Genomic DNA, 13,607 nt, shown 5'->3' with positions numbered 1-13,607 from the left:
CTTCCTCACGCTGGCGTCTCGCCTGACGTGGTCTTGAGTTTGGGCTCCTGTAATTGTTCGTTGGTCACATTAAAATTGACTTTTGGCGAATGAGATTCGACCGGCTTGCTGATGGAACGTTTCAGCAGTTTATTAACTGTCACGTACTTGGAGCGTTGAGTCTCGACGGGTTCAACCGAATACTTCATTGGCTTGGTTATTCGATGGGAAAATCGAGAAAGAGAAATAAAACTAAGGGACTAAATCCTAAGATATGAATGCAGCGGCAAAGCCGGCATACACTGGCAATGGCAGCGAATAAAAAGGAAAGACTTGAACTTGAACTTGCTGTTCATCTCGGCTGCGACACCGTTCATCTGTTCCGGAATATCGGCTGGAGGTGACGCGGCGTTCTGGTCGCGTTACAGCACAAGCCTTGCCTCGGCGTCGACTCGAGTTGCACGATTAAAGGATATATTGGCAAATAATTAGACGGGCACGGGAATTACGGTCCATTTGGCCACAGGTTCAAAGCTCGTAAGACATAAATAATGCGACTTTTGTTTAAATGTATAAGTACAGGAAAATATAGCTTTTGGCGCATAGCACATCACTGGATGTGGGTGGAAGCAATGCCAACCGTTAGCCGACACAAAGCTGCTGGAACGGACGGCCTTACTACCGAATTTGCAGAGCCATGATGTCCATCCTTGTTCCAGCTCTTACAAAAGAGTGAGAAAGTAGAATCTGTAACGTGATGATTTGCCCGTCTCCTTCACGTTTTTTTTGGATTGTTGGCCGACATCGTGCTTTAAATCTAGGCACAAAGTGCTAACAAAGGCTGTCTCCACGAAACTTAATATTGCCCGATAATTTTAAATTGCTAGCATAAGAAGCAATTAGTCCGTCCTATCCTCGTCAAAGTATATACATTCGTCAAACATAGCATTGACATTTCGAATATTAATACTTTAAATGCTCTCATCATTTCATCCCATTTTACAGTGCTAAGGTTTTGTGCAAACTCAATCGGATTGAAAGTATCACCATCCCTTCACCAACACGAATGGTCCGAATCTATTCGCAACCGTGTAATTTGTCAGTCTCGTGTTTTGGACTGTATTTCTCCCAGAGAAGCCGAATATAGCCAGAGCGATCGGCCGTCGGCTCCTTCCTTATTGTAACGAGGCACCTTCTGCTAGTACTGCTTCAGTACAGCTAATCTACACCGATATAGTATAGGCAAGATACTTCCGATTACTTACGTACACGACGTTCAGAGGAAGTGTAATATGGCACCTTTCGCTAGTACTGCCTCAGTATTAGCTAACCTACACTGATTACAGTGAAGGTAATGGTGCCGCCGAATACTTCACGTACACGACGTGCAGAGGAAGGGTTGATAAGAGTTATTAGCAACAAAAGTCAATACTAAGGTTGTAACTAAATGATTTTTCCTAAAGGAGGAATGATAAATATTATATTCAATATGAGGTATAATAAGTATCATTTCCTATAAGAGAAAAAAATAAAGATTAAAATTCTTGTCTTCTAATAATTTTACTTAACATTTTTACCGTAAATGGCAATATTGTAGCAACAATCCAACATTTCGATTGCATTGGTCGATTATAGTTTCAATTAACACTGCCAATCGCTGAAAGATGCGCGAATGAGCTGTGCGGAATGAGTCACTGTACACATCTATCTATTATTATATTACCGTCATTGAATAAGAAGACCGTTACGGAGGAAATTTAATATATATTAATATCAGTATTACATTCCTATACTAAGCCTTCTTATTATCGATCAATAGTTGCTAAGACTTCTAAGCAACTTAAGACCTTTCACTGCACGTCGTCTACGTAAAGTACTTGGAGGCACCTCAGTAGTCACAGGAAGACTTATTAGGCCATAAGAGGAACTGAATATATTTTGATGTTATAAATATAAAACCTTACCCTTATTACATTTAGAGTAGATTTTGGCCTCTCTATAGTCACAGGAAGACTTATTAGGCCATAAGAGGAAATGAATATATTTTGATGTTATAAATATAAAACCTTACCCTTATTACATTTAAAGTAGATTTTGGCCTCTTTATAGGAATTATTTATGAAACGGAACACCACGTGACATCACCTCTCCTTTAAGCAACAGTCACTATAGTGACTGACATAGAGTGACAGAGAGTATTATTATGTGTCTCTCTGTAAATAAGCTCTTACTGGTTTTAGTTCCATTCCAACTTAATTCGCGTGCGTAGCCTGTGAAGCCGCAAAGCTGGCAGCTGCATGGCTCAGTGCAGCGACTAGTGATGCAAATAATTCAGTAGACGTCAATGCCTCTCCTGTGGGGAGTGCGTCACCTACTACTCCAATTGGCGGTGACTGGTACAAGTCACCTGCTACTCTCTTTTAAGGTGACTGCCACGAGTCAGCGTCATCGCCCGACTCAGTGGTATCTGTTAAGGCCTCCAATTTATCCGGAGCCACGTCCGTTAAAATTTTCGAGTTCTAACGCGACAACCAAAGGGGTTGTTCCCTCGTCAAACCCTTTTGGTGTGGAGTCATCTTGTGATGACTCCATGAACGAGGATAACTCTGGTGATGTCAGAATGCATCACCAGGATCGAATTGGTCCTATAGGCCAATTCGATAAGCATACTACTGGTGGTAATAGCATGCATCGCCAGGAACGGAGTGATGCTAAGGATCACTCCAAGTGTAATGTTAGCGTGAATGTTAACACAAACCAATCGGAAAGGGATAGCAATGCTTTGCCGTTCGCTCCTGAAAAGAATCCTTTAATGCTTTCCTTGGGCAACTAAACTCGATGGTCCGGTATTACCAAATTCCGTTATTCGACTCATTCGGCTTCACAAGTGTGGTAAGGACGAAACAGAGTTCTTCATCCATGCCCTTTTCCGGCATCTATGGTACACATAATAAGTTTTCCTACGTCCACGATGCTCACTTATTGGTGCATCGTGGCACTCATACATCATGTGAAAACGCAAATCATTTTGAGCGGGGTGTCAGAGGTGTCACCAGCAATGGCTGTGTAATAGAGTAACCATTGCGTTTGTGTATCGATCTGTTGAGGGTCGATACAATTTCGACAATCCCTTTAATGATTGCTGGGATGGGTTTCTTAGGTAATTCATCAACCCTTCAAGTGCCTTATCTTCTTGATAGGCTCTTCTAACGTCGTCAAGTAATGTTGACGACAGAACACTTATTGTTGCCATAGGGGTCTTATCCTTTTTGTTGTTTTGCGCTGCTGGCTCAAAATCGGGCCGGTGTGAAAGAACATCAGCGACGACGTTAATTCGTTCTGGTTTATACTCCACGGAGAAGTTATACTCCGCGAAGAAAGACAACCATTTTGCCACTCTTTGCGAGAGGTGTGGACCGTGCGTAAATACACAGTGTTTGTATATACAATGAACGGTCTATCTCTTAAGAGATATACCCTATTCTTAGCCAGTATATTCCATGACAAGCAGTTTTTTGTGATGTACAGGGTAATTGCGTTTACCGGCAGAAGCGACTGATGGCAGACAACGCGATCTGCACCGATGTGTCATATTGCATTAACGTACAGACGATTGCAAAATCGCTGGCGTCACAGACCACATGAAATGATCTATTTTGATCTGCAATCGCCAAGATGGGCGATTGCATCAAGCTTTGCTTGATACCTTCAAGGAAGCGCTGACAATCAGCGTACCATAGCCATTTCTCGTCAATTTTCAAGAGACGAGAGAGATGAATTGTCATCTCGTCTTAATCGCGGGAGTACTTGTGCAAGTACGCCGCTAATCCACGGAATTTTTTTAGTCCCTTGACATCAACTGGAACTAGCCTGTCGGTAATTGCCTTGATCTTTTCGGGATCAGGGTGCACGCCGTGTTTACCGAAGATGCACCCAAGTAGTGGTATTTTGCTTGCAGCGAATATACACTTCTTGAGATTTGCATGCAACTTATGCTTTTCTATAAGTGTAAGAACCTGCCGAACGTGAATTTTATGAACTTCCACGTCCGTTTTACCGTCCATGGCCCGGCAATGGAAGAACACATCGTCAAAACAACTCGGTGCGAATTCTCTCACCGGTCTCAACAGATTTGTTACGCATCTGTTATATGTTGCAGGGGCGTCACTAAGCCCCTGTGGCATTACTAGCTATGCCTAGAGCATCCCGCTTGGAGTGCTCACTGCTGTGTACGGGATATCCCGTTCACGCATAAGGATCTGATAAAATCTATCCATAAGATCCATAGACAAAAACAGGGTACTCTCAGACATACCATCTTGATTACGTCTTCTCTAGATTTCGGCGTTAAAGCCAGTACCGTTGCAGCATTCAGTTTATTGAATTCGTGCACTATCCGCCACCCTCCTGTGGCCTTTCGTACACAGATGGTCGGAGAGCTACGTGGGAAGGTTGACTAACCGCGTTTAATCGATCGTTAGAAAAACGATCGATCGCAAATACTTGTTCACGAGGCAGTGGGCACTGCTTCATGACACAGTACTTCGAGCCCGGTTTGAGCTCGGTCTCATGTCGAAGGCTTTTATCCTTAGGCAAAACGCATGGAACTGTTTCAGGGGATTCATCCCTGAATTCAATCAAATCCTTACATAAATAATTTGTATTAAGTGATTACCAGGATTGAGAAGTATATATCTCAATCCAAGTCATCACATCGAGAACACTTTCTTCAATGAATGGGCTGCTGAGAACCCGTTCGTTCTCTGCAACAATTACCGCTGACCGTATATCGGTTACGTATTCGTCCTCTGTGACGAGTACGCATATCTGCTTTATTCTACCACTATGCAGATCTCTCAAGAATTGCTTGGGTCTAGGGTTGGTAATTGAGTTATCTCCGAAGCTAACTTTTGAAGGCGCACACAGATCAAGAGTATAAGCGCATACTCTTGATCCGTCATTAACCAAGGCATTCAATGTCTCGATTTCTTACTGGGATATATCCACAGGATGCCGAGGGATCAATCCCTCGGGATGCTGAAGTCTAGCCACTTCAGCATTAAATATTTGAGGAATTCTCTTCTTGAGAACGTGGCGACTAATTCCTTCAACGTCTTCTGACTGTGATTGCGCTATCACTGTCGGGTTCTCTACGGTCGACTCTCTACTCGACCGAGGATCAAAGTGTGGTCCATTTTTTGGACAACCGGTATCTTTCTTGAATGTCGCCCGCTAGGCGTACATTCATGTCTCAATTCACTTGACTTATTCGAGTGGCGGACCTTCGGAGCTGCCTGTGCATTCGCACAGCCGCCGGCAGCTGACCCCACAGGGTGATTAGTAATCACACTGTGATCTTGTTCAGTCGTACTAACGACCGTACCACAAGTAAGGTCTTTGCACTCACTCGTAGTACATCCATACGCTTGTGAGAACGCTCCAAGACGTTCATCAGATGGCCATCTGATGAACAAGTGGCAGGCATTTTTACGGATCGATGCTGCCAGCTGATTATTGGCTCGTACTTTCTGAGCCAAGATAAACCGAGGATGACATCAAGTTTTTCATTCAAAAGCGGCACGATGAAATCATCATCACACTCTAAATCTTTGAATGTGTAGTGAAATTTCACTGCGCTTTCATCACTGTTACCGATGCACCTGTCGCTAGACGCACCGTCATTCTCGTTGAAAGGATGTCGCGCTCAACATATTGAAGTCTACAACCCTCTAGCGACTGGCGACGAATAAAGTTATTCGACGTCCTACAGTCCAGTAGGGCTCTTAGCGACAAATCATTTGTCACTTTTAACTTTAAGGTGATGAGGGATACCTCATCGCTAGATGCGGAGACACATAACGACTGTGTGTCTGGAGCAACTTTTGTCAAGAGATTTGCAGATACTCTTTAGGTTGCTGGATCAGTAGGGCGTGCGTCCCGACTGACTCCGACCGGTTTTTTGCGGTCCGCCTCGTTATTGCGATTTCACAACAACGTCGGACCCGCGACCGTTGCCCTTTTTGGCATTCGGTCCATAATTACGTTCAGTATTTCTCGGTACTGTGCGTGATGCACTGCACTCATGAGATTAGTGACCTTACTTTTGACAGCGATTGCATTTCTGCAATCGCTTATTGTTTATAAAGTGAAATATATCACTTTCGACAAAGGTTCTGGACCTCCAAGCTCGTGTCGTCTTGGAGGACGAAACGATGACGGACTAGCTTGAGCCTGTCTCAAGCTGAAGTCCTCCTATTCCGTAAGGGATATTGCTTCTTCAAGTGTATCCAGTTCCAAGCGATACAGGTGGGTCTTTACGGGACCATCCGTAAGACCTTGCATGAACACCATAATCAACGTGTATTCATGGACTGGGTTGTTTGTGATACAACTCGCTAAAAGTCGTATATGCTGGGCATAAGCGTGCACATCACGCTTGCCTTGTTTGAGTTTCAGAAGCTCTGATCGAGCATTGAACTTAGCCCTACGAGGTTCAACGTCTGTTTTAGCCGGGCGATAAAATCCTCTTGCGAGCCAAATTCATATGGGTCACACAACTTGAGGCCTAGTGCTCAAATTTTGGCATAACATTTCAAGTTTGATTGAGCAAATGCAAGTCGCATTTGCTCGTCGACGACGCGACGAGCCTTTATGACACCGTCCAACTCGACGAACCATCTTAACAGGGAGTCTTCTTCGACTCCCCTATACTCAGAGATGTCTATCTTTAAGGTTTCGGGACGACGCATGTGCGCCATCACAGGTACAGGGTCTGTACCTGTTGTAACCTCAACAGTTCTGCCTGTTGAGAGCCTTGCTGATTGAGCAAGGCTGCCTTCTCCTTCGCCTCGTCAAGTTCATGTTGTATGAGCTTGGTGTTGGCTGAATGGAGGGCATCTCTGTCCAAATCGGACAGCATGGCCAGGATGGGTTCATTTCCTATGGTCGAGCTCACCGTTCGACCGCACTCCTTTCTATGTCACTTAGGAGTAGCTATCACGCGAAACGTAATGCGTATTTGCATTATCATCTAACATGGACATGTTAGATGATGATAGAATTGTGGTCCTTGGACGGACCACATAGTGCTACCAGGCGTAACGGGGCACTACCGACTTGTACTGCTTCAGTACAAGTCCCCTTCGCACTGCTTCAGTGCGAGTGGTGCCTCGCGTCACCTCACGTAAACTAGTACGTGCAGAGGAAGACTCTCTTGAAAACACTTGCCTTTAAGAGGGTTTAAGTAAATTGTATTTAATATAATTAAGTTCTTTTATTTCTATCTATTTAATACTAACTTAATTATATACTAATACAGAACATGTAATAAAGTCTTGTCTGTGTCTCTCTCTTTGTGCGCGTCCAGTGCTGACTGGACCGCGGAGCAAGTAAATATAATGGCCTATATCTATCTATGGATAAACTTACCGTAAATTACAATGTAAAGTAATTTTCTCCAGATATTATCTACCTTTAAAATAATTTATTAATTAACAACCTTTAAGTGTTAATTTTATGAAACGACACACCCCGGTACACTAGACGCGCGAAGGCGTGGGAGCAATTAGTAGGTCTTAATTAATAAATGAAGTTCGGACTAGATTTTTTTTTCTCCTGTTTCTCAATAATTGCTTAGCAACTTAGAATCTTCCTGTATCGGGGTGTCCTTTACATTAATCTATACTTACAAGAGGAATAATCAGAGTATAAATATAATCTTATATATTTCTATATTTATTACATTTTAGAGTATTACCGTACACGGTTATATTGTAGCAGCAATGCGACAACTCTGTTCATTGTGTAACGGGCAAAAAGTTGCCCTAATAGTAAACAAAGCCATAAAGTTCATTTGTGTACTTCACGAGATGGTCAATTACGTTATGTAAAGTAATTAGGCCTGCCACTGGGGTGCACCCTTGTGTTTGTGATGCAGATAGGTGCATTCACATTGTAAGGGATGACGGCTAGCGTCATCCATAAGACGATGTATTCAGATAATACACTCGCCACGTAGGGGTGCACACCTACAGAGATGGCATCTATTTGCTGGTTAAAAGTATTTATATTTAATTCGATTATATATGAATCATTCTCAAAACTTCTTTATGCGCACGTGAAGCCGGATAACCGCTTCCGTGACGAGACTTGTACTAAGGTAAAGTTCGTTGGATGAGGTTGCTTAGGTGCCAACCAACTACCTCGCTGTACGTGATAGAAGACGGTCAAACCGCTTCCTCACTGTGCCTGAAGGTGTGTGCGTAAATACTATAGTAGTGCCCTTCTACACATTGGTTGATTAAAGTATTTAAATCAACCCCGCCAATCGCTGCTAAACGCGCGGATGGGCGGCGGGCAATGAGTCGTAATACATAGTTAGACTAATATATTAAGTCATTCAAGAAAGATTGTAATTTGTTTAAACTTGATTTATTAAATAGATGTTTTTCCATACTATAATTGACTTTTGTTGCTAATAACTCTTATCAACCCTTCCTCTGCACGTCGTGTACGTGAAGTATTCGGCGGCACCATTACCTTCACTGTTATCAGTGTAGGTTAGCTAATACTGAGGCAGTACTAGCGAAAGGTGCCATATTACACTGCCTCTGAACGTCGTGTACGTAAGTAATCGGAAGTATCTTGCCTATACTATATCGGTGTAGATTAGCTGTACTGAAGCAGTACTAGCAGAAGGTGCCTCGTTACAATAAGGAAGGAGCCGACGGCCGATCCGCTCTGGCTATATTCGGCTTCTCTGGGAGAAATACAGTCAAAAACACGAGACTGACAAATTACACGGTTGCGAATAGATTCGGAGCATTCGTATTGGTGAAGGGATGGTGATACCTTCAATCCGAATGAGTTTGCACAAAACCTTAGCACTGTAAAATGGGATGAAATGATGAGAGCATTTAAAGTATTAATATTCGAAATGTCAATGCTATGTTTGACGAATGTATATACTTTGACGAGGATTGGACGGACTAATTGCTTCTTATGCTAGCAATTTAAAATTATCTGGCAATATTAAGTTTCGTGGAGACAGCCTTTGTTAGCACTTTGTGCCTAGATTTCAAGCACGATGTCGGCCAACAATCCAAAAAAAACGTGAAGGAGACCGGCAAATCATCACGTTACAGATTCTACTATCTCTTTCTTTTGTAAGAGCTGGAACAAGGATGGACATCATGGCTCTGCAAATTCGGTAGTAAGGCCGTCCGTTCCAGCAGCTTTGTGTCGGCTAACGGTTGGCATTGCTTCCACCCACATCCAGTGATGTGCTATGCGCCAAAAGCTATATTTTCCTGTACTTATATATTTAAACAAAAGTCGCATTATTTATGTCTTACGAGCTTTAAACCTGTGGCCAAATGGACCGTAATTCCCGTGCCCGTCTAAATATTTGCCAATAAATATCCTTTAATCGTGCAACTCGAGTCGACGCCGAGGCAAGGCTTGTGCTGTAACGCGACCAGAACGCCGCGTCACCTCCAGCCGATATTCCGGAACAGATGAACGGTGTCGCAGCCGAGATGAACAGCAAGTTCAAGTTCAAGTCTTTCCTTTTTATTCGCTGCCATTGCCAGTGCATGCCGGCTTTGCCGCTGCATTCATATCTTAGGATTTAGTCCCTTAGTTTTATTTCTCTTTCTCGATTTTCCCATCTAAAAACCAAGCCAATAAAGTATTCGTTTAAACCCGTCGAGACTCAACGCTCCAAGTGCGGGACAGTTAATACACTGCTGAAACGTTCCATCAGCAAGCCGGTCGAATCTCATTCGCCAAAAGTCAATTTTAATGTGACCAACGAACAATTACAGGAGCCCAAACTGAAGACCACGTCAGGCAAGACGCCAGCGTGAGGAAGACGACGCAACGTCGCATGCTCCTAAGCAAGCCGCAAACGCTGCAGGTGTGCAGGCTCAAGCTCAAGCCCCTGGCACGGCTCCAGGCCGAGCAGACACCGCAGCCCGCGTCGCCTCCGGCGTTTGATATGGGTCAGTTTTCCCGTTTTTTAAAGTATTCGCACCAGCAGCAGCAACAACAGCTCAATGCGTTTATGGCGCAAACGAATGCCTTCCAAAGAACAGCTGCTATCGGCGCAGTCGCAGACGCAAGCGCAGCCGCACCTGCCACTGAAAAAAGAAGGGCGAACCGCCAATCTTCCAAGGCCCAAGAAACGAAAGACCTGGAGCTCTGCATCTTCAGCACTAAGCAGTATTATGCCCAGTACCGCGACGAAATATGGAGAGTGAAACGTCGGGCGAGTTTGTGGGCACTGTGTTCGCCAACCTCGAAAGGACGAAAGTGGCAACCCAGTGCCAGCCACATGGGGTCTTCTAAGGACAACACCCGTGAACGGTTTCGTGACCGTGACTTTGAGATGAAGGTTTTGATCAAGTTGTTCGAGTTGCGGTTCCAAGGATCTCAGCAAGCGTACATGACAAAGTCTTTGCATCTCATGTCGCAATTTATCAGATGACATGTCCAAGTCTGTGAAGCGTTGGTTTAATCAGCAGGACCCCAGATCCGAGACGGCCAATTCCATTTCCCAGAATATCCCAAAGACGCTGCAGGACACCATTATGCTTGCTCAGTGATTTGAATTCGCGTCCAGACACGAGCCGCAAACCAGACGCTGTCGCCAAGTCCGCCACGAAGCCGCCGACGCCAGGCGACAAGAAAGCTGACGTTCCAAGACGAGTGACCAGAAATTCTGGTGCTCGTTCTGTAACCGGGACGGTCACTCGACGAATGTTTGCCGCCACAAGAAAGCTGCTGAGGCAGCCGTGACCGGCAAGCCAAAAAACGCTTAGACTCGGTAGGTCGGCCACCTACCGAGCCAGAAGAATTAGAGCGTGCCTGCAGAACACGCTTCGCCGGCCACCTTCGTTCTCCGCCGCCCACGATCAATATCACAGCGATGAGACTGTGGTACGCCGGCGTCGGAAAAACATTTACTGCTACCTGTCTCATGCGGGGACCATCAGAAACTCCACGATCAGTGCCTTTATTGAAATTGGCGCCTCTTTTAATACCGTTGATCCACGCGTAATCGAGCGCCTCAGTCTCCCAGTTGTCGAGTGTGCCAAGCCGCCTAAACTAAGCATCGGCAACACCCAACAGGTTATCATTCCACGGCGCGTCTCTCAGCTGCGGGTCAAGTTGCATGAATTTCCCGAGTACACGACCGACACTTTTGTTATGAGTGTCCCCGAAGATAGGCATATCCTCTTAGGAATGCCGTGGCTCCATGAGGTAAATCCCCGAGTCTATTGGCACTACATGGTCATAAATGCCCGTGAGTCTACAATTAGGATGCCGTTTTGCCCGTGTGTGTAAAGTTGTCGCCAAAACAGTCGATGGCGCCCGTAAGACGTCTACATGCGGCAAGTCGCACCACCCGCCATCCCACGACGACGTGATGCTGTACAATGCAAAGCACACGAACGCGTCGGTGGCTGGGCCGACGTGTTTGATCTCATCGCGTCAACTGCGGCAGCTCAAGACCTCCGACAGCGAGTTCAGTTTCTTCCTGCAAGCGACAGACAAGGCCGTGCGACAACAAGCTACCGATTGGGACGCGCTCGAGGGCCACCCTGTGCAACAGGTCGCTTTGAAGTACAAGGATGCAGTGTTTTGAAAGGGGTTGCCGTTAACGCCACCCACGCGTACAATCGACATCGAGGTCCAAGATCGAGCTGAACGATTCTTCGCCAGTCGCGCGCAAACATTTCTGACTCCGTAACGAGCAATAAGAAGCCGTGACAGAGTGGAGAAAGGAAATGCTCGCGGCCGGTATTATCCGCCCATCCAAGTCTCCATTTTCATCGCCAAGCTTTGTGACAAGAAGCAGTCGGATAGCGCATTTTTCACGAATTCCAAGCAATTAACGCACGTGTCCGCATGCTAGCCACACCAATTCCACGTAAAGAAACCATCTACGACGCCGTGGAGAAGGGGCGCTGGTTCTCTGCGCTCGATCTACTGTGGGGCTTCTTCCAGGTGCGACTTCGAGAGAGCAACATCCCGTACACCGCGTTCTCCACTTCAGACGGTCTTTTCGAGTATCTAGTTACGCCGATGAGCCCCCCCCTACAGCCCTGCGGCTTTAAATCGCCTAATCCAGTCCGAGTTCAGTGACCAGAGCGACTTCTGCCGCGCGTACTTTAATGATCTTTTTGTTTTACCACGAACGTATCTACCGCGGACGATCCCGATGAGCCGTATCAAGTACTTGCTCGCTGCCAAGATCAGCAGTTGTACGTGAAACTCTCGAAATGCACGATCTGTGCTAAAGAAATTCCGTGTCTAGGTAATTACATTGGCCGAAATGGCATAAACATGAATCCTAATAAGATCCTATCGATCCAGGAGCGACCAGTCCCAAGAACCAAGCTCGAATTTCAGTCTTTTCGTGGCACGTGTGCTTACGTGCTCAAGTACTGCGACGGCTTTGCATCACTCACAGCATTACTCACTGACGCTACCAAGGTCAATACTAAGCGCGAGTCGATTGTACTCAGTGAAAAGTAGCTCCACTGTTTCCACGACGGCGGAGTTTTGGCAATGGCCGAATTCGCCATCAATAATTCGGTGCGTGCGTCTTTAACGCATTAGCCGTTCTTCGTAAATGACTTACGCCATCCACGTATACCCACCCAATTAGAGGGATCCTCTATTTAATGGGGGGGGTAGACTTGCACGAGCAAAACCATTTCTGGCTCATGCTCATCGCGCGTCGAAGTTACTAACGACGCGAATGATGTCGATGTCGAAGCAATCGACATCGAAGATGAGAAAACTCTCATGGCAGTGCGCACAAAGCGCACTGAAAAACACAAAACAAATGAGTCAGCAGAGGAATTTCTGCTGACTCGAGAATCAGTAATCCGTTTCGTACAGGATTCCATTGCTAACGCAATGGACCGCCAGAAACGGAACGCAGACAAACATTGAAGAGCAAACGTTCTTTCATTAAAAGTTAATGACCTAGTACTACTCTCTACGGTAAACTTACCTAGGCCTGTAGTCACTAATGTGGGTAGCAGTAAACTACAACCCAAGTTCATTGGGTCATTCCTTGTACTGCATCGCAGAGGCAATGCGTACACAATAGAATTGCTACGTAGGATGCGAACGCATCCTACGTTTTACGTTGGTCGGTTCCACCCGTAACATCAGTACGCGGTTCTTCCTAGGACGGATCTGACCACCCTTTTCGAGAATCCCTTAAATATTCTTGTGGTCACGAATCAGATTCTCATGCTGAATCTGGAGATTCTCATGTCGGGTCCGAAGATCCTCGAAACCGCGATGAGCTGACGACAGCTCATCACGAAGAGCGTGATAATTTCGTTCGTAATCCAACATGGAGTACGCACTCTTCGGACGGTCTTTCAACCGTTCGATAAAGTGAGCCTGCACCGTCTGCTCCAACGAGTGACGCTTACCGCGCTAATGATCAAGTCCCTCCCTAAAATCATGGAGGAAGCGATCGAGTTTGTCAATCTTCGACTCTAGGTCCGACACAAGGGTCGGATCAAATTTTCCCTTTTCCGCCACATGGGTCGGATCTAATTCTCCCTCTTCCGCCACAACCATTGGTGGATTCCCACGGTGGT

At 45.6% G+C, this 13,607-nt stretch overlaps 3 protein-coding genes across 3 annotated transcripts; 2 read left to right on the top strand and 1 right to left on the bottom strand.

Annotated features, from left to right (window-relative positions):
* Positions 1-5: 5 nt before the first annotated feature.
* Positions 6-188, bottom strand: CCR75_000424 (uncharacterized protein; the record flags this gene model as incomplete). Its single annotated transcript, XM_067958532.1, has 1 exon — positions 6-188. One exon carries the CDS (start codon positions 186-188, stop codon positions 6-8), a length of 183 nt encoding a protein of 60 aa, XP_067816919.1.
* A 10,278-nt stretch (positions 189-10,466) lies between these two features.
* On the top strand, positions 10,467-11,731 carry CCR75_000425 (uncharacterized protein; the record flags this gene model as incomplete). The annotated part of the gene is given in 5 exon segments (XM_067958533.1): positions 10,467-10,474; positions 10,581-10,772; positions 10,809-11,284; positions 11,301-11,617; positions 11,630-11,731. The coding sequence occupies 5 exon segments, from the start codon at positions 10,467-10,469 to the stop codon at positions 11,729-11,731; spliced, it is 1,095 nt and encodes a 364-aa protein (XP_067816945.1).
* Positions 11,732-11,768: 37 nt separating this feature from the next.
* CCR75_000426 (uncharacterized protein) lies at positions 11,769-12,126 on the top strand (the record flags this gene model as incomplete). The annotated part of the gene is made up of 2 exons (XM_067958534.1): positions 11,769-11,825; positions 11,848-12,126. 2 exons carry the CDS (start codon positions 11,769-11,771, stop codon positions 12,124-12,126), a joined length of 336 nt encoding a protein of 111 aa, XP_067816920.1.
* Positions 12,127-13,607: the final 1,481 nt, after the last annotated feature.

The sequence above is a fragment of the Bremia lactucae genome, linkage group LG14, assembly GCF_004359215.1.
Source record: "Bremia lactucae strain SF5 linkage group LG14, whole genome shotgun sequence".
Classification (NCBI taxonomy): domain Eukaryota; phylum Oomycota; class Peronosporomycetes; order Peronosporales; family Peronosporaceae; genus Bremia; species Bremia lactucae.
The sequence above is the reverse complement of the archived record's forward strand: the minus strand, read 5'-3'. Positions and strand labels throughout refer to the sequence as shown.